At 45.2% G+C, this 20,472-nt stretch overlaps 2 protein-coding genes across 11 annotated transcripts in view; one reads left to right on the forward strand and one right to left on the reverse strand.

The window, feature by feature from the left end:
• Positions 1-30: 30 nt before the first annotated feature.
• On the forward strand, positions 31-20,410 carry alms1 (ALMS1 centrosome and basal body associated protein). Of its 3 annotated transcripts, XM_029459984.1 has the most exons (19): positions 31-358; positions 1,270-1,444; positions 1,861-1,981; positions 2,076-3,909; positions 4,113-4,272; positions 4,444-5,589; positions 5,880-5,995; positions 6,353-7,358; positions 7,474-7,596; positions 8,109-8,258; positions 8,598-9,382; positions 10,071-10,188; positions 11,723-11,920; positions 12,006-12,253; positions 12,669-12,834; positions 12,954-13,011; positions 13,351-13,450; positions 13,849-13,923; positions 20,358-20,410. In XM_029459984.1, the coding sequence occupies exons 2-18, from the start codon at positions 1,273-1,275 to the stop codon at positions 13,891-13,893; spliced, it is 6,546 nt and encodes a 2,181-aa protein (XP_029315844.1). In that variant the 5' UTR covers positions 31-358; positions 1,270-1,272; the 3' UTR covers positions 13,894-13,923; positions 20,358-20,410. The 3 variants fall into 3 exon arrangements, with proteins under 3 accessions (XP_029315844.1, XP_029315842.1, XP_029315845.1); XM_029459982.1 differs by lacking the exon at positions 20,358-20,410 and having other exon boundaries at positions 13,849-14,836; XM_029459985.1 differs by lacking the exons at positions 13,849-13,923; positions 20,358-20,410 and adding an exon at positions 13,580-13,788.
• Positions 14,109-20,472, reverse strand: part of dctn1b (dynactin 1b) — a 39,272-nt gene continuing 32,908 nt past the window's right edge. For 6 of the 8 annotated variants that reach the window (XM_029459992.1, XM_029459993.1, XM_029459991.1 and 3 more), the window contains 14 exons: positions 20,186-20,354; positions 19,679-19,747; positions 19,352-19,564; positions 19,010-19,171; positions 18,792-18,923; positions 18,576-18,704; positions 18,225-18,367; positions 17,984-18,150; positions 17,840-17,851; positions 17,137-17,264; positions 16,676-16,862; positions 16,489-16,562; positions 16,304-16,393; positions 14,109-15,934 (listed from right to left, as the gene is read on the reverse strand). In XM_029459992.1, the coding sequence (XP_029315852.1) occupies positions 15,797-15,934; positions 16,304-16,393; positions 16,489-16,562; positions 16,676-16,862; positions 17,137-17,264; positions 17,840-17,851; positions 17,984-18,150; positions 18,225-18,367; positions 18,576-18,704; positions 18,792-18,923; positions 19,010-19,171; positions 19,352-19,564; positions 19,679-19,747; positions 20,186-20,354 (1,813 nt within the window). In that variant the 3' untranslated portion in view covers positions 14,109-15,796. The remainder of the gene's footprint in view (positions 15,935-16,303; positions 16,394-16,488; positions 16,563-16,675; positions 16,863-17,136; positions 17,265-17,839; positions 17,852-17,983; positions 18,151-18,224; positions 18,368-18,575; positions 18,705-18,791; positions 18,924-19,009; positions 19,172-19,351; positions 19,565-19,678; positions 19,748-20,185; positions 20,355-20,472) is intronic. The other 2 variants (XM_029459987.1, XM_029459990.1) reach the window with 1 other exon arrangement.

Here is a 20,472-nt window from a genome sequence, read left to right on the forward strand (position 1 = left end):
TTTATATTTTTGTTTTAATTTGCTTCTTTATTAATTTACCTTTGAATTAATTCCCCTATTTATTAATTAACTTTCTTATTTAATTTTCACTTTTTTTTATTTACTTTTTAATTTCTTTCATTCATTTTTAAATGTATGTATTTATTTATTATTTTTATTTTTTCAAACTGCACGCGAGTGATCATCTGTTCAATAGACGACCGTTTGCGTTCTTCAGTTCAAACCACATCTCGCGCCCTCTGCTCTCCTCCCGCGCGAGTTTCCGGGTTTTCCCCACATTTCCTAGCAACGCTCCTTGGATACGAGTAGTAGGAAGCACGCTCAGTGTGTAAACAACAACAACGTGGAGCTTCCAGAGGTTATTTATATAACTTTAACTGTATTCCTGGTTTGAACATTATGTTGTGCAGTCTTTTGTGTCGCCGTTTTGTTCGCTTTTACCCGGTTAAATCTGGCTAACGTTTACCCAACGCTGGCCGTTGTTAATAGCTTGCTAACTGCTAAACGCTTGACTAGGTTGTTAGCTAATTTATCGGCTAGCTAACAGACGGTTAACCCAAGTTACTCCTGTTAAACGTAATTGCATTCTCATCGTTAGTAGCTAATGACGACTAAATTGCAAATTGCTAACCTTAAGAAATGGTATGCAGATTATACAGAGCGTAGTCATGTGTCTCTCACTAAGCTAACAGTAACCTGTTGCGTTTAGCTAACTTTCTGATATGCTTCACAACTAATTGATTTGTGATATTTAATAAAATGTAGTTAGATATGTTTTTACAAAGGAACTTATTTGGAACGGCAACCATTACTACAAAGGTGGGTTGTATTATATCGACTACCCTTTTGCAGCATTTGACAGCTATCATCTAGATCTAGCATTAATGTTTCCCTTGATGGCTGACAGCTTTACAGAGGCCAGGTCATCTGCAGTGCAGCCAGAACAACGGCATAAAACTGCACTGTCAAAGAGAAACAGCAGTTTCAAGCCGAAACTCACAACTAACCCAGAAAGAATGGAAGACACCTCAGAAAGCAACAGAGGAGGGACCCTTCTTCCAGAAATATATTAGGTTGTTGAGGTGGTGTGAGACATTTTCCAGGATGGATAATATGCTCCTCTCCGCCATCAACTCTAGAGCCGACAGCAGTTGTTGTTTTAAACCTCCAGAGAAACTGTTCAAGTTACACAATAGGTTACACTGCTGTGTTAAATGGCACAAGAGGACAGTAACAGTGAATTATTTTGTTTGGTGATTTGATTCACAGAGGATGGCGGCATCCCCTCGGTTGCCAGCAGATCAAGATGTAAGTCAGTCTGTTGGACAAACATCCGTAAACCAACTGGGAGCTCAAAGTCATAGCCGTCAGAACCAGAGGCAGCCCAGGCGGGAAACAGATGACTGGGAGCTTCAACAGCGATGGGGACGCTCTTATCAGCCAGGTACATTGAGTACAAGAATGAATTTCATTCTATTTTTTGTCATAATAAATGTTGAATAGTATTAGGTAATGTAGAACAAAATGTGTTGTTGGAAATGTAGTTTAGACTCAAAATAAAAATAAATTTGGTAGGCACTTTTAAAAATGGTAATTAGTGTGTAAATTATTTAGAGAGTTTCTTTCTTTTTAACAATCTTGGTGGCATTCTGAGATTTCTTGGGACATTTTTGTTCGTTATGTGTTTGTATGGAAAATCCCATTTCAAGTTGTAAAGTTGATAATGCATCACCTTGGATGTCATGATAATGGGAAGTTTAAGGCAGTGATGGTTTGCATACATTACGCTTGTAGGATGTATACTTCAGTTGTAAGTTGTAAACCTGTTCATGACGTGAATAACATTTTCTGTATCATCAGCATTTCAGGACAGTAACCTGTCTCCAGCCCTTTCCCTGTTGCCTGTAAACTCTAGAGTTGAACACAACTTTGATGAATATTCTTTATTCCAACAAAGCGACAGTGAATTTGCCCCTTTAAGGTAAAGAAAGAAATATTAGTTCTGTGGTCAATTGTCTACAACATGTCATTTGAATGTTCAGAAGTTTATAACTTTATTTATTTACTTTTTAAAGGGCGTACCCCGACATTTCCATGGCATCAGAGAGGTTTCACGTTCCACCCCAGGATCGAACCACTCGGGCCTCTGACTCACTGTCCCAGCACCCTTTGGCTCAGACAACCGTCCTTTCTGAAGGAGGAGTGAGCAGCTACTGCTCTCTGTCCCAGCACAGTTTGTCACCAGGAGACGAAGGCAGACGAGAGGAAACTGTTCACTCCTCACCAATTGCCACCACGGACAGGCGGGGAGTACTATCCAGAGATGATTCAGGTACCAGAGAGAAGGACTCAGAGACACAAACTGATCCTCCAGACAAGCCCGTAGGAGAGGCTGTTGAAGATGAGACATTCTTTCTGAGTAAGGATATTCCTGCCCAGCATCTTCTGGAGCTGCTTCAGAAAGATATTGGCATGCCAAGCAGCAGTAGTAGTGCTGTTTCCTCTGCCTCTGAGACCTCTGTGAAGGCCGCTGCATCTTTTGCAGAAGAATGTAAAAGCGCTCAAGTTTGCAAACCAGGCATTGAACAAAGCTTGGTTAGAAGAGAAGGTCCTCCAGGTGAAGCTTCTCTTCCCCAGCAGCTCACAAAACAACCTGCCAGAGATTTATTCCCTGACCGATCATTGTCGTCTGAGGTCTGTAACATCACCATGGGGTCTCGCAGCACTAAACCTGATGACAGTAGTGAAGAGTTGCACAGAGAGCTGCTGTCTGAGGTAGAGAGGCGCAGCAGCCGTGAAGCTGAATCTAAAAACCAACAGCGGAAAGGTCCTACACCACCTGGTCAACCTCTCACACCATACCCCACAGGGACGTCTGAAGGCAAGCCAAGTGTGACTAGAGCAAATGTGGGTGGCCTGCAGTGGACAGGACCGTTTTCAGCAGGTGTTGAACGGGGTCGCAGAGAGCAAGACCTCTGGCTCTCAGGGAACCAAACGGGGATTGATGGGTCCTACCTGGGTTTCCTTCCACAGTCTCAATCCACTCCGGGGGTGTTTAAAGCCCCACCCAAATCCAGTGTCAAGGTTAAATTAGGGCAACTCTCTGCCATAGAATCCAATAAAGAGAACTCATATGAGTCAAACACAAGGATCTCTCCACTTCCAGAAACAGCCATTCAGAGCCAAGAAGAAGCTTCCTCTGCAAAGGTCCAGTCTCTCCCAAGTCTCAACTACATGCAGAAAGTCGACGCTTGGAGGGCAAATCAGAGTTCAGGCAAGGCGTCACTTTTCGATGGCTTGGCACTGCAAGGATTGTCTGGCATCGCTCCTAAAAAGAAGGCTTACTATGCAGTATCTGAACCCCTGAATCACATCCTGAGTCAGCAGAGTTTACAACAGCCTCCCGTTTCAAGTGCGCCCCATCAGAATGTCACACAGAGCTCCACCACAGCTCCCTCTGGCTCTTCTTCTCCAAGAAGAGGGGAGGCGGTGGGCAGTGCGCCAAGTGACAAAGATAACACTGGGTCTGCAACAAGACCCTCTGCATCACCCTATGACAGGTCACAGTCCCACTCTTCTCTGAGCACCATTGTCATGTCAGTGCAGAAAGATCAGCAGAACAAAAGACCCGCAGAAGAAGAGATCAGTGAGACTCATCATCAGCCAAGCGTCACAGTTCAACCCTCGCCTCGCATGAGCCTCGGTCAGTTCAGTGATGTGTCATTCGATCGAGATTTGACACTCTCAAGTTCCCAAGATAGTTACAACAGTGGAATTCAATTAGGAACTTCCATCGGAGCGTCTTCTGTTGTCAGCCTGGAGGTCGATAACTATGTCCCGTACTGGACTTCAAAACTACCAACGCCACCACCCGGGCCGCCAGAGCTCAACATTGAAGAACTCATTCCGGTAATTGAAAAACTGAAAATCCTATAAACACAAGAGTAGGATTTCTTAAATTTAAAAGAATCTATGTTTAGGACTGGACTAGTGTGTAGTTGTTATTGCAGATTCAGCAGATAATAAACAAAAAGTTAATTTCACTAAGCATGAGCAGCGTTATTGTGGTGGAGTTATATTCCTAATCCTGATGTCTTCTGTATTTCCTACAGTTGTATCTCCGTAACCTGGGTATTGACCAGTCGCCCTCATCAATTCTAACTCCATTTGCACCCAGAGGGCCAATCAGAGAGCCGGAATTCTCTCCTACTGATCTCAGTACAATTAAAGGATCTATTGGAACACCAACCAAGAGCGCCTTACCCTCCGAAGGTAAAGACAAGAAATACAGAACATTCACGAGGTCGCAGCGTTTACACCTTTCTGTTTGTTTCTATATGTTTCATTATATTTTAAGTCCCATGTGCCCAAAGAGTAAATATAGTATGATACAAAAAAAATGTGTTTATAAAAACATAAAAAGCTCTCATATTGTATTTTCAGGTGGCACCCCCCAGAAAGGAGAGTTTTCCATGTCCAGCATTCTGTCAGTGGACTCCAGTACATCCATCCCGTTGAGCCTGGACAGTCTTGGTCCAGGTGTTTCTATCCCAGAGGGGACCAGGCGAGCTTCTCCTTCATCAGATACAGAAGCTATGCAGAGAGAACGCAGACTGGCTCCCTCCTCCCTGCCCGATGAGGACTCTTATCCTTCCTCCCAGCAACAGCACATGGACAGCAGCTTAACCAGCAGCCAGAACACCATCCAGCTCGGAGACGGGGACGACTCTGACCTCTCGATAGCTACCAAGGCTCGGTTTGGGGATAGGGACTTTGAGTCTCCGTTGCAAACAAGCTGCAGTTTGGAGCAAAGCGCAGAAGATTCTATCGTTAGCTCCAAGGCCTTGTTGGAGATCCGTAAACTGCTCTCTCAGGCGGAGAGCGTGGTGTCTTCTGGGTCTTCCTCATTCTCTCCTGCAGCGCCCCGACTGCTCTCTGACAATGACATCTTTCTCTCACTGAGGAAGAAAAGCAGCAGACTGCAGGACTCCCCCTCCTCTGCTACTGAGGATCCCAGAACTCGATCCTCCCTGTCGTGGGCCAGATCCTCGTCCGACTCCATGCTGACCTCAGGGAGAGAAAACTCTGTAGGTCGAGAGAGTCTGACTTCATTGGGGCAACCTAACTATCCGTCCACACAAGCTCTTGTTACCTCACCGGACACAGGTGCACACAGAAGGCCACAGGATAGCACTGCTAGTAGAGGCGCAGGGTCGTCCCTTGTCCTCTCCCAGTCAGCCCGACGTGCAGAGCCTGAGGGCTGCAGTGCTGCTCCCCCTGACAACACCGCCCGCCCACAGCCACCAGCCATCACACCGTCACCAGGTTCGAGTACACAACAGCTCACCTCTACTCCTGCAGACACAGCGGTTGTCACAGAGGAGGATAAGCAGGATACTCTGGAAGGTCCTGTGCAGAGCAGCTCCCCCTCGCCCGTCCTCGAGGACAGTGATCAAGGAGTGATGAGTGATGGGAGCAGTCAGAGCTCGCTGGCGGTCAGAGTGGCACAGTTACTGCAGAGCGAATCTCCAGCCACCATGGTGTCCAGCACAACCAGCGTCACTGACCAGGAGGAGAGCAAAGCCAGAGGTGAGAGGGTGCACGTGGTGTTCATGTGAACAAATATACAATCTTGCACCAATCGTCTGCACGAGCACAAATTACTTATTTTCAGAGTGTGCTTTGACATTTATACACAAAGGCATCCTCTTAACTTTTCTGTTATTGAATCATTTTGTATTTTAATATTTTAATTTACCTCCTTTGGTCAATGTTGTACAACTTAAACTTTTTAAAATATATATATTGTTTGTCCCTTTCTGTAACTTTGTTTTGAAAAGCGCTATATAAATGAAGGTTATTATTATAATCATTACCAGAGTGGATAAAGATGAAGCTCTCGGGGCAGCAGTGTGCGCCGCTGGAGTTGGACAAAGAAGACAGAAAGCGGATTGAAGAGATCAAGAGAGAGCTGCTGTTGAAAAACCCAATAAAGGTGAAGAACTCTTTATCAGTCCGAATTCTAAACGTTTCATTCAGTTTACTTCCATTTATACTGTACATTTACAATAACACATGTTTAGTGTAATATATTGAACAATTGTCATTTTGATGTGTGCCTACAACGTGTGGACGGTGCAGGTGTCACGCTTCAGGTAACTGCTGTGTTGCAGGCATGGTGTGTCACAGACGCATGTTACACTTATGGAAACATGAATTTAGACTTTCCCATGTTTCCAATGTTGCGGTGCAAAATGTTTCTCTGTGGATGTTTGTGGTGGATGTATCATTATATGGGTTATAAGTAATATGCGATAACATACACTAAGATCTTTTCTGCTCATTGTTTCAGAGTCAGGGAAGCACAGATACAGAGAGCAGTGCAGCGTCCAGTCTTCAAGTCTTAAGGGGGCCGGATCTACCTCAGACACTGACTCCACTCGGTGCTGCTGACAACCAGCCATCCCAGCCGCTGCATGGCCTCCACACAGATCTCTCTGACTCCAGCGTGCAGCTTCGAAACCTTCGCCCAGATCTAGAGGCTCAGATACGTGAGATCGCTGCCAGAGAAGGGGTAACCCTCCCTAGAACAAACCCTCAGGCCCTCACATCTATCACCATCGCCACTCGCAGGCGCTCCACCTCCCCCTCTCCCTCCACGTCGCCTGCACCTCCCCTCAGTCCAGCTGCAGGGCTGCTCCACCTGGCTGAGCTCTCCACAGGAGAACTTCCTCAAGCTAACAGGCAGCTTCCTCCTCTGGATGAAGAAGAAAAGACAACCAGGGAGCCTGTATCAATATTTAAACCAAGCAGTAACCTGACATCAGCACCGGGGAATCAGACGAGGCAAGACGCTGTCGGAGGCCCGTTTGAAGAACCTCCACCACCCTCACAGGTTTTAAGTGGAGAGGATGTGAATGCTGAAGAGGACAACACACCGCCTGTCAGGCGAGATGACGAGTTATCCGTCCAGGTCAGCTCTGTTGCTGGTGTTGGGTATGAAGACGAACAGGCCACAGGTTCATCCACATCTGAATCACCAGACAGGACGGGTCAAGTCTCGCATGTCCATCTCACGCTGTCCCCCAAAGCCACTGATCACACTGATGCTGTTAGGAGGCTGCAACATAAAGAGTTTGTCCCCCTCAGACACTCTTCTGCTGCCAGCAGTCCGGACGAAGGTGTCGGTTTGTCCAGTCCACCCGAGTGGTACGACACCAGAGAGCCGATAAGACAGCGGGGGCCTGAAAGAGCTGACAGCTCCACTCTGTTTACAACGGCTGTGCTTCAGGGAAGGAAGACCTCCACACAGTCCTTTACACCACGTCACAGGAGACCTTTAACCACTGAAACACCAGGTAGGCTTGTTATGAAACTATAGAATGTAATTGTAACAGTATAAGATCAGGGTGTAACGGTGTAACACAATCTGTGGTAGGTAAAGATGGTTGTGTGTTCCCTCTCCTCTTACAGCCGTGCCTGTGCTGTTGCCTTATAAACCCCGCGGTAGTGAGGAGCTTTTCTACGTCCCTCAGATAGAAGCTGACGTCTCCTCCACCGACCGCTCTGACACCACCATGGAGAGCTCCCACACAGGTACATTTGTCTCTAATATCATTTTATTGAGCAACTTTGATCACATTCAACACTGACTGATAGCCACAATGTCCACTAAGCGACTACACGTTGTGGGGCTCCCCCTGAGAGGCAGTCTGACTGTGTGGCCCTCACAACTCAGGATTGATGAACCTGAAATTAAATTGTGAGCAATGTGTCTAAACTCAAACATAACAAAACAAATGTGAAAGATTTATCAAATGCAGAAGAACTGAGTCGTCAGTTGAAGGAGGAGCTCTGCTCACGTTGTCCTGTTTGTGTAGCAGCTGCTCTATTGTAACCTACACCAGCACCACATTAATTATTCATGTTCAGGGGCTGAGTGAGACAAAGGCAGAGCTCCAGCAGAGACGGAGCGAGAGGCGGGGGACTGCACCCTCCATACCTTCTGTTCTTTACTGGCTGGAAAACAAGCATTCTGCTCACTGTAGTGGCCGTGTTGTTCATCTCAGAGATGATGAGGTAACGAGCCACCTTTGAATTCTGACCAGGCTCAGACGACGCTGTGCCCCCACGCTTCAGCAGTGACGTCCTCGGACACCGAGACGCCGGGTTGGACCGTGGAGTCCCCATCAGACACTCAGAGGGCATCTACAGCAAGAGGCTGAAGACAGCCAGCTTCAACATGCACGAGCCCAGAGGTGAGCGGAGCATGCACACACACAGCACGCAGTTATTACGTTGGCTTGTCTTTAATTGTTCATTTGTACATATATCATATATTAAATCCTTATTACAGAAACCTTCTGAATGTGAATGTGCTGAAGGGACTTCTCTGTACTCTGAAGCTGCTTACAGATGTTCACATGTCACTCACACCGTAGAGCTTTTTATTACTAAAAACTTGGCGAATAGATATTTTTTTAATGGCTGACAGTATTTTCTAATTTATTAAATGTAATGTTTATTAATGTAAGGAATAAACCGGGGACTTGTTTCATCATGGTGATATGTTAGTTACCTGTCGCCTCTCTCCTCAGGTGCTTCTGTATCCGCTGATAAACCCTCTCAGTTATCAGCTGCTTTCAGCAGAGTGACGTTATCCACGAGAGACCAGGGCACGAGCCCGGTGCAGTTCCCCAGCTACCATCAACCGGAGCCGAGCCGTGTGAGATTTCAGCCAGTTCACGTGGAAGTGGACTACGACGAGGCGAGCCATCACCTCACCACAAGCTCTGCCCCTCAGGCAGGAAGTGAGGGACACCAGGGGAGGGACTCTGGCCTCCGTCACCCCGCCGCCCCGCAGAGCAGCACTCTGGACCGGCTGTGGGAGAAGTTCTGTGATCGTCGGAGCCGGGAGGATTCCCGACCGACCAGCGACAGAGAGGCATCGCTGCTGGAGCGGCTCGAACGCCTGTCCCGTCTTATTCATGGCACAGAACTACAAGAAGAGAAGCGAGGACGGAGAGCGAAGGATACTGGAGTAGGGTGTGAACCTCCGGTCCCTCGTCAGGCCTGGACACGGAGGCTGCAGGTGGAAGAAACTTCTTCTTCCTTCACCTCCAGCTCGTCTCAGAGTCAGCACCTCTGTCCTGCAGACAGGGACGAGTCAGAGACCTTGTCCACCGCGTCCGGCTCCCTGTCCACCGTGGACACGGCGCGGCTGGTCCGAGCCTTCGGCGCTCACCGAGTCCAGAGCCTGAAAACGAGCTCCGGCCTCAGTAAACTGTACAGCACCATCAACAAGCAGAAAGAAGGGGGGGAGCAGAGGAGAGGAAGAAACATCGTCACACTGTCAGAGACCAGCGGCACCGATGAATCCACAGTGAGTGCATCTGCATATCACTCTGAAGTGAAGCGCATTAATACAGATGTGTGTGAGGATGTGTGTGAGGATGTGTGTGAGGATGACAGATGTGTAGAGGAGCATTATTTATTTATTATTTATTTATCACAGCTTTGACTTGAAGCTGGTTGCTGCTCATCTCCCTCCAGGTGCGAGCGTCGAGTCTGTGTTGTTGATCTTATTGTACCCATTTGTTTAATGAGTCGTCCCTTTTATACTTTGTTTATTGTATTATGTGTCTTTCAACGCTTTGTTTAAGTGACAAATCAACCTTCATAAGGCTTTACAGTTATTACTTTAGGAAATGTGTAGCCTTGGAAATCATATAGTTCAAATATTGCACCAACATGTTTCAATGAGAAACACTTGTGAAGTTATTCTTTGTTTTTGATCCTCCAAAGAGGAACTTCTTTAAAAGGAGGAACGTCTTTGTAATTCATGACTGAATGTGGACGTCTGAATAAATCTACACATGTATGTAGGTCGCAGGTGTGTCAGCAACTCACAGGCCTTCGTCACAGCAGACGTTTAGACTAATAGTAGGGAGAGCAACAACATTAACAATCGCTCTGTTGTCTTTATAACAGGACCCCAACTTAATCACACACACACACACACACGCACACACGCACACACACACACAGCTCTAAATGTTTGATGTCTTCAGGTTGCTGCTGATTCTGCATCATCGACGTGCACCTTCCCCGTCCCGTCGCACCGCGGCCCCTCCAGGACTCTGGCGGCCATGAAGGCTGTGAGAGTGGTGAGCAGAGGCGTCCAGGCAGGTCAGTGCAGCCAGAGGTCTGAAAGTCTTTGATGTTGGGAAACCTTTACCCAGATCATCTTATATTTGGGAAAATAACGTACTCATGGAGTTTGTTTGTGTTCTACATTCACTACAAATGTAGAACATGTTTGAGCCGGACTTTTACTGCCGTCATGCAAAAATGGAAGAAGGCAACATATTTATTTATCTGTTTGCACATTAATCGAAATGACATCAATTATTATTTTAAGGTTCTTCTTCGAGCTACTGAATGTCTTTTTGTTCATTCAAAGCTTCTCTGGAGGTGTTTGAATAAAGCTTTGATTGTCTGTCGTAATATTTTATGACGTCACGACTTCAAAGACATATAATTTATGTTATCGTGGATATGTAAATGTCATTTGTTAAATTCCTGCTAGAATGGTCCGTTAATACACCTGTATTAATACACCTGTGTGTAATAATACACACACCTGTATTAATACACCTGTATTAATACACCTGTGTGTAATACACCTGTGTGTAATAATACACAGGTGTATTAATACAGGTGTATTATTACACACAGGTGTATTATTACAGGTGTATTAATACAGGTGTGTGTATTATTACAGGTGTATTAATACAGGTGTATTAATACACCTGTATTAATACACCTGTGTGTAATAATACACACACCTGTATTAATACACCTGTATTAATACACCTGTGTGTAATACACCTGTGTGTAATAATACACAGGTGTATTAATACAGGTGTATTATTACAGGTGTATTATTACAGGTGTATTATTACAGGTGTATTATTACAGGTGTATTAATACACCTGTATTAATACAGGTGTATTAATACACACAGGTGTATTATTACACACAGGTGTATTATTACACACAGGTGTATTATTACATACAGGTGTATTATTACACACAGGTGTATTATTACATACAGGTGTATTAATACACCTGTATTATTACACACAGGTGTACTGTATTACACACAGGTGTATTATTACACCTGTATTATTACACACAGGTGTATTAATACACCTGTATTATTACACACAGGTGTATTATTACAGGTGTATTAATACAGGTGTATTATTACACACAGGTGTATTAATACACCTGTATTAATACAGGTGTATTATTACACACAGGTGTATTAATGGTGCATACTTCCCTTTGTGTGCAACAAGCAGGAGAGCAAAGTGAAAATGTTTTTGTTTTTTAAAGAAATAACCAACAAATATGGTTTGAAGAATATTTGATTCGATAAAAATCTTTTCTTTTTTCAGTAAAAGTGACTTTTGGACTAAACACTCTGATCCAAACATTTCTAATAACTTCAGAGTCTGAAACAACCACTGGAGTCTAATCCTACTAATAGTTTAATATAAATAATATTAGTGCAGCTGTGCAGAAACACCAGGTTTAAACACAATGAATAAACCTGCCAAGATGTTGATTTAGATTTTGAATGTCGACGTTATGAATAAAGCTTCAAACTATTCAAACAGCTTTTAATTCTTCTCACTCTTGTTTTGATTTTGCTCAGGTGACCTGGAGATTGTCAGTAATGGGACTCGACGTCACACCAGAGATGTTGGAACGACATTCCCTTCGCCCGCTGAAGCCCGAACATCCAGACAGATCATATCTTCCTCGTGCAGCTTAGAGAGAGGAAGAGGAGGGCGGAGGAGTCACGGGTTACAGAAGCAGAGCAAGAGAAGCCCGCCAAAGAGCCACCCTGAAGGTACGTCAGGCTACAAATGATGCACGCATGTTTTATGTAAAACTAAATCCTTGTGTTGATGTGTTGATGTGTTGCTCCTCTCCAGGTGTTTCATGGTTCATCTCTGCGGACGACCTGAGATCAGAGGCGAGGAAGGAGAACCGGCCAGAAGAAGAGGAGTCAACGTGGAGGCCGAGCGCCGCCTGGTTTGAACCGTACAGCAAAACCCATCCATGGAGAGAACCGCTCCGACAGAGACAAATCCACGAAGACGGAAACAAACATCAAGCGGAACCCGATTTAGATCCAAGAACCAAAACAATGTCCTCCGGTCTGGCACGCATCTCTCTGCAGGTTGGTACAAAACAGAAGAGAGGAAAGTGTTTATAGATTTTTATCACTGAAAGGAAAAGAAGTTTAAATAAAATAAAAGGTACAATTTAGAACATTTGAATTTAAGACGTTTCAAAAACGATTAAAGTAAATCTGTTACTGTTGACCTTATTCTTCGCCTGAACATCGACGTTTTCACATCGTGTCATTTTGTTTTTAGAACCGAAGTTTATCCAAATAAAGGACATTGTGCAGCTGTGAGTGTTTGTGTAGTTGCTCTCACTGCCAGCAGGGGGGGGACAAAGGGCCACACTGCAGCTGGAACTAAATGCAAGAAGAAAGTTTTAAATCCTTGATGTTGGTTTGTCTTCATTAAAGTCTTGTCAATAAAGATCAGGAGGGTTATTAACATTAATGTTCCTCTTCCATCCTGCAGGAGGCTCTGGAGACGCGTCGTCCAGAGTTCATCTCTCAGTCCAGGTGGAGGGTGAAGCGCCTGGCTCTGCAGGTGGAGGAGAGGAAGCTGCAGGAAGTCTTCAGCAGAGAGAGAGACGAACTCTTCAGCCGGCCCGGAGGACCAGGGAGGCTGGCGAAGCCGGCAGGTACCCGACACCAAACCGGCTCCATACTTTAGCTCTGATCGTAACGTGGGGAACATTACCTGGGGTGTTGCTGCTGTTCTGTCTGACCGCTACTGGTTGTGTTGTTATTTATGGTTTAGGCGCCGCTCTGCTCAGGAGGGCTGTTCCCAGGAAGGAGATGATTCAGAGATCCAAACAGTAAGACTTTCTGACGTAGGATTTATTATTCCAACAATACTTTCTAATATTTTAGTAGCTACATCTGGTTGTCAACATGTCTCCAGTTCATTGAAAGTACAAAGATGATTAGTGTTTAAAATGGTCAGAAAGCAGTAATATAATATATAACGTAAGATCTTTTTACCTTGATGATGACACGGCTTCACTGTTGATTCCATATCATAATAAATTATTTTGGAACTAATAACATCCTGACATTTCAGCTACGACTGTTGTATTAAATGTTTCTGTATTACGAGTCTTGTGATGACGTTCATATTACCTTTAACGCTTTGTCTTAACGCGCCTCTTCTCCAGGATTTACGAGAGTCTTCCCGAGGTGCAGAGGAGGAGAGAGGAGCAACGAAGAAGAGCAGAGTATCGATCTTACCGGCTGAAGGCTCAGCTCTACAACAAGGTAACACACACATTCACTTTGAGAGCTAACCGAGTGAAATGAGTGTGAAGTGGCCGCCATTCAAAGAGTTTGAATTCTCTGCATGCTGAAGGAGCGTCAATGCTTCCTTTCTTATCTCCTTTATTAAAGGAAAGGACATGATGATGTCCCACAATCCCTTGCAGCAGCAACATTTAAACATTCGGACACTGGATGAACTAAAGACATCCTTCTTTGTAGCGGTGATTGTGTCTGACAGGTGTCACTGTACTGTACTCACCCTGAGCTCCGTGTAGACGTGCAGATGGATTCTCCTTCACTTCTTTCTTTGACCTCATTACGTTTTCCAACGAGGACAATAAGAAGCACGACGCAGATGATTAATATTTGTGTTCATTAAAATCGTTTGTGTCTTTCAGAGAATCACGAGCCGTGTCCTCGGCAGGAGAGACGCGTGGCAGTGACCACACACACACACACACACACACACACACCTTTTTTACTGTACATGAAATCAGTGAAGTGACGTTGTCACAATTTTAATAACATTAAAAACAAAACTACCTAACTTAACGCAGACATTTGTTTATTTGATATTTGTTCCTACTTACAGACTGTCGGATGTTTTAATGTCAGAATAAACAGATTATTCACATCGTTTTGATTGAAGACACAAACATTGGCTTTAATAACTTTTATTGATCGGTTATCGGTTGTGCAAGAGGAAGCCACACGAGGAAGAAGGTAAGACGAGCTGCAGATTCACACGTTGAATAAATAAAACGTCTGTAGATGCACTGTGCCCATTAATGAAATTATAAAATAAAACTTCAAGTTATGACAACACGATGTGAACACATCATTAGCATGGATTAATGAACTAAAAGATTCTTTTTTAAATCAGCCATGGCAGATGTAGTGACACAAAGATTCTTTGGCAAAGATGTAGTTTTGCGTTAAACAAGGTTTGGTGTAAACAAACATAAGGCGGGCGGGCGGGCGCTCGACGCTGCAGCTTTAAGGCTCGGACAGTTTGAAACAGGAGTCTCAGCTAAACAGAAGGTGACGCACACATTTCTGCATTTCTTTTTTGTAATTCAGTAACTTTACCAACAACCAGCGTTTATACCGAGCAAGTAAAAGTAGACGGTAACAAGTGTAATAAATACGAGATAATTCCAGCCATATAATGCTTCATCTGAGCGTTTAAATAAACGTGAACATCTAGTTTTAGCTGCTTTTTACACAGTAAATCCCTCGAGGTTAACCAGCTTTCTTTTGCTCCGTGCAGTCCACAACATCCTCACTTTCTCTCGTTGCAGTAACTTCATAGCTAAAGTTCCTTCTGTGGTTTCTCCCGTCGCTCATGTGCAAAAAGTCTCTTTGATCAAACCGCAGTAAAATATCCACTAAATGGACAAAAATCTAATGTTCTAAATCTTTTCTTTCCCTTTTGCCAGTTAAAGTTATAAAAATGGAGCACACAATAGTGACGCCTGATTAAAAGTGTACAACAGTCCTGATCCTCGATAATACTGCGGAGCTTCAACAGTGGGACGTAGAAACCGGCTCCACACCGCGGCCAAACGGGTCGAAATATTCTACAACAAGAACAATCAGTGGATCTGTGCAGCGGGCAGCGGGCAGCATGCAGCGCAGCAGTGGCGAGGATCGTGTGACACGAGGATGTGGTTGTGATGGTCTGTACGTTACAGTCTGCAGGGCTGTCGTCCAGAACAGCCTTTAATACAAGTCCAATAACTGATAATAGTCAGTGTCACAGGAAGGTCGTATCACAGACACATAACGCTGCTCTCCTGGTTTTAAGTGGGTTTTACTTTAACATTTAAGTCGTGAGTTATTTTCATTAACGTTTTGTCGTTTGTAAAAGTTTAAAAACTGAAAAGTACTCGTCACAATGAACCGCGTGACATCTTCACACTTCTTGTTTTCTGTCTTATGACAAAATAAAGCAGCAAATCCTCACATTTAACAAGCAGTCAGTGAATAATTTGGCATTTTTGCCTGAAAAATGATTAAAATAATCACAATTTAATTATCTGCAGATTGAATAATTGAATAATAATTTAAGCTCTAATTGGCTGAGACCAAAACAAGGCAGCGAGTTCTGGTCTGTTGATCAGGATCGACATTGTTTAAGTGAAGACACATTAAACTAATGTTGTTATTCACCAGTAAAGCCCATTGAATTGATATGTGGGGATCTTGAGATTAAACTGCCCGACTGTTTCAGGTTTGTTGCATTTGAAAGAAGATGAAGTTAATTTCCTGCAGATCGTCTGACGTGCTCTGTCAGCAGGCTGATGATGAAGGTGTTGGTGCAGCAGCGTTCAGGTGCAGCAGCGTTCAGGTGCGCAGCAGACTGTGAACTCTCTGCAGCTGAGACTGCGACAGGACGAGGCGGTGGACCTGCTCCTGGCCGCGGCTACACGGCACCATGACCCGGCCCACCAGCACCGTGTCGCCCTGCTTCTCCTCCTTCGCCTGAAGACAGAAGAGCAAGAGGCTTTAACCCCGACGAGAGGAACACCTTCACGGTACAGCAGAAGATACTTTAGTGATTGAAGCACCTGCTGGATGTTGTTCTGCAGAACTTAACAAATAGTGAAACCCATAAAAATTAGTTTGACGCTAAAGACTTCAAAATAAAAGTCTTTCTTTGATTACGATGTTTGCAGCTTTAAATAAAATGGTTTCTTGTTTCTTTCTGTAAATTTAATCTCAAATGTTTTGTTGTATTTAATAATCGTTGACTTAATCGTTTTAGTTATTTGTAAGATGAACATTTTTTAGCTATTACTTCTTTTAAAACATTTTATTTAATCTAATGAGGCAGAAGTCTGAAGCCGTCACCTTAACGAACGAGGTCGAAGGGAACGTCGCGAAATCAGACGAGACTCGAGCTCCAGGTTGTTGGTGGACGACGTGCTGCGCTACTTCATCCTGACAGAGAGGAAGAGGAAAGGTGGAGATTTACCTGCGTCGTCCCGTAAGGAGGGAATTTAAACATTTCTTTTTGTTTACTCATCAGTGTTCACCTTCAGTCGGCCCAGAGTGTCACTCAGGGATTGTAATCGAGCCGTTTGTTCCAGGAGCTGAGCGCCAGGAGTCACTGCAGGACAACAAACACAGTTATATCCCGGTGCTGCTCCGTCATCATTCTACCTTTGTATAAACTAAGACTGGTGGACACAGGAACAGGGTTTGGAGACATGAGGCTCAGACCTGGAGATTTCCCGGTGATATCCACGACTTTCACGTTGGCGCTCATCTGCAGCAGAGTCTCCAGGAGCTGGTCCGTCTTGCGGTAGAGGGCGCTGGAGAGCACTTCAGGACGACCTCCGTCTCTGGAGGGAAGTTTGGTCACGTGAAGAGGAGGCAGGGCGGCGAGCTGAGCGCGCATCTTCTCAGCCTGCGAGGGAAATCCAGATGTAACAGCAGCAACATGGAGCATGATGAGGCATGATGAGGTTTATGTGTAATAACTGAACTCTACATGTAGAAAGTTATTATTCATTTCCTGGTCTGAGCTCCGACAACGACAGTTTAGTTGAACGATGCTGAATTTGTTGAAATAATTTTGGCTGCTTTTAAATTACGATTGAATATTTTTCCTCGACTGATTTATTCCTCCTTTGCATATTTAAGACATAATTCACACGTGAGGGTCTCCATCATAAAGGTACCTTCATCCTGTTGTTGTCGTTCTTCAGGTGTTTGATGCAGAGTCTCTGAGCTTCAATCTGCTGACTCATCAGAGGAGAGTCGACCACCTGCAGACCTGAACCTGCACCGACGGTGGACATGATGTTCGCTGCGGGACAAAATTAAATATTTATTCCACAACAAACATCTGTTTACTTGCAGATTAAGATTTAAGAATCCTGTGATGAATTTATAATAAAATAAACTAAATAATATGATAATCCTAAAGCATGCAGGACTTCATATTAAACTGTAGATCTGATGCTTCTTGTGTCGAAACATCTGAAGATTGTTTCTCTGCTCTTAGATTATGAAGCACAGATTAAGACGACGCGTGTGGATGATGTGCACGTTTAGATGGATGAATCTCACATTCGTAGATATGATGCACACACAAAGGTCGTCAGTGTAATGTGTTAACATCAGGTTTCTGCAGGTTTAGTGCCACATAACAATATAACGTTCATTTATTATTACATTTAAAATAATCCAGTTGTTTCCAGCAGTATATAACAATCATTTCTAAAGATTTCATGAACCTGGTTGGGAGGATTCAGAGATTAAACATGTCCCAAAAACTCAATTTAAGACTTTTAATAACCTGCAGAGACCCTGAATAATAAATCCTGCCTGCAGTATTTCATGCACAGTGAAACATCAGCGTGCAGATCAACAGGTCGATACCTTTCTGTTCCTCTGCGGGTGAATGAGAGATTAATGAGAGATTAAGAAGACAAAGATTGGCTGTTAATAATACAAAGTGTTTGAAAGTATGATTTTTAGTCGGGCTGATATAAGACTTGTGTAGTGATGTAGTTTTCTTCTCACCTCCTGCGACTCCTGTGACGATGGAGGCGATTCCTGACGGGCCGGTTCCTCTGAGCCCGTCGACCGTCATCTTTGATTGGCTGTTGATCCGCTGCTTCAGCTCGGCCTTCTCCGACTCCAGCTGATCGATGTCGGCCTGCAGAGCGTCCATCGTCTCCTCGAACTCCCTGCAGAGAGGAGGACAACACGGCTGAGCTGCAGGTCTCACAGGACGTGTGCGGTCGGAGGCCAATTTACTCACTTCTCCTTCTTCTTCAGCAGAGTCTGCGCCTCGTCCAGTCGAGTCTGGATCTTTTCAACGCGCTCGTCTGCGTCTTTGGACGAACTGTCCAGCTTCTTCTCCAGCAGACTGAGGCGGACGCTCGCCTCGCTCAGCTCCTCGCCCTGAAGACACACAAACAGGTTTCATGGAACTAAAACATGCAGGAGGTTTGGCATCTTTGCTTTTAGCTTGAAGTTATGTTAGCTTAGTTTTCTTTTTTGTTATTGTTGTTTTTCTCCTCAAGTTTAGGAGAGATGGACACTCTCCTCCTCCTGCAGAAGATGACCCTGCGTCCACTCGAACAGCTTCTTGTGACTTCATGTCACTCACCTTGATCTTCAGGGACTTCTTCAGCTCTTTGATGACCGTCTCTCTGTCCTCCAGCTTCATGCCGAGACCTTCGGCGTCGGTGATCTCAGCTCGTAGAGCCGCCGCGCGCAGATCCACAGGTGGAGGATTCTGATGGAAGAGAAACAGAGAAACATCAAATCCTGCTCCATTCATGTGAAGGTGCACGGCAACACACAGCTGCTTCTTGACACGCACCTTGTTCTGAGGCCTCTCCGAGTCATATTCTCCCTCCTGCATGGCGGTGGCCATCTTGTTCATGGTAGCTATGACCATGCCACAGGACTGCCGCAGACACTCGTAGGGGTTGGCGCCCTGCGATCCATAAATCTGAAAATGATGGTGTGCAGTCAGATGATTTGTCCCTGCGGGTTGTTGTTATTCAAAATGATTTAATTAGCGGATTAAAGTCCGACCTGCTCTCCTGCCTTGAACGCCACATCCTCCAGTTTGACGGCTGCCAGCCCCTCCTGCTCCCCGAGAGGAGACATCATCTGAGCTCCAGCTGCTGCCACCTCCTGCAGCACCGCCACCACCCAGGTCAGGTGTTTCCTGCAGTCTGAGAGGGTGTCGCACACCTGCGGGTCAAAGGTCAACACAACTAAAGTTAGAGTTCATGTTTGTTTATTCTTTACTTTAGATTTTTAGAGTTTTTAGTATTTGGTATAAAAAGGTTGATGGTACGGCACGTCTTAAAAATGTCACAGAACAAAGATCGGCAGCGGTGGGCGGTGAGGAGGTTTGGTTGCCGTGGTTACCTGTTGTCCGAAGTCGAGCGCCGCGGGGATGCCCGGCGCGTCGGTTCCCGGCATCCTGCGGCGAATCTTCTTGCAGAACTGTCGGATGTCGCTGCAGGACGTCTCCAGGTCCTTCAGCAGCACGGCGAGGTCGGCCTTCTCCTGACCCGTGTGCAGGAACGCCCGCAGACGACCGACCTCCACCGCCATGCAGTCCAATGCACTCTGGGTAAACTGCACGTGGACACACACACAGCCATCATGTTCCTAATCTCATAATCTGCAGGTCAGAAATGACACGGATGACGTGGCTCTGCTTCGTTTAGGATTCCTGGTGTTTGTACTCACTCGGATGTGATCGGCCAGCTGCATGGTGCAGTCCTCGTTCTGATCCGCCAGGTGGATGCTGTACAGGTGCTGAGAGAGGAGACAGCGTGTTGGACACCAAATCTATTCAACACCGGCTCTGTGTTGGACTCGTGCGCAATAGCTGCAGGAATGAGTCCTAAAACCTGGAGATGAGTTAACATTTGAGCACTTCCTGGTTCCTCTGTCTCGAAGTCGATGTTTTTGAAGCCACTTCCTGTCCAGGAGCCACTTCCTACCCAGGCTCCACTTCCTGTCCAGGAGCCACTTTCTGTCCAGGAGCCACTTCCTGCACTAAACTATGATTCTCCAACTTTCTTCTGTTTTTGTATATTCTGCTGACGCTGCTCCTGTTTTTATTGTCTAAGTTTCCGTTTGTTATGCTTTGTATGTCGTTTTTCTCACTTCTTTCAAAGTGTTTGTTCTAAAGTTTGTGTAATAAATTGTTGCTACATTGGATATCATTGAAACAATAATCTATAACTGCACCTGATAGTATTTGATGGCCTTGGTGAGCGGCTCCACGTTGACCGTCTCGTCCAGCTGGTCTTTGTGCAGCAGGTCGATGAGGAAGTCCAGAGAGCGCTCGTGGACGCTCATCTCCTGGTACAAGGAGCCGATCTTCTTATAGACGTCCACACTGCACTGAGCCAGAGCCCTGACACACACACACACACACACACACACACACACACACACACACACACACACACACACACACACACACACACACACACACACACACACACACACACACACACACACACACAGTATTA

Source organism: Cottoperca gobio, chromosome 22 (genome assembly GCF_900634415.1).
Source record: "Cottoperca gobio chromosome 22, fCotGob3.1, whole genome shotgun sequence".
Classification (NCBI taxonomy): domain Eukaryota; kingdom Metazoa; phylum Chordata; class Actinopteri; order Perciformes; family Bovichtidae; genus Cottoperca; species Cottoperca gobio.

What these genes read in the sequence shown, in the direction of transcription:
- alms1 (XM_029459984.1), top strand. Translation starts at nt 1,273, where the DNA reads ATGGCGGCATCCCCTCGGTTGCCAGCAGATCAAGATGTAAGTCAGTCT. An exon ending in CATGGAGAGCTCCCACACAG is followed by an intron (nt 7,597 to 8,108) that starts GTACATTTGTCT and finishes AATTCTGACCAG; the next exon opens with GCTCAGACGACGCTGTGCCC. An exon ending in GAGCAGAGGCGTCCAGGCAG is followed by an intron (nt 10,189 to 11,722) that starts GTCAGTGCAGCC and finishes GATTTTGCTCAG; the next exon opens with GTGACCTGGAGATTGTCAGT.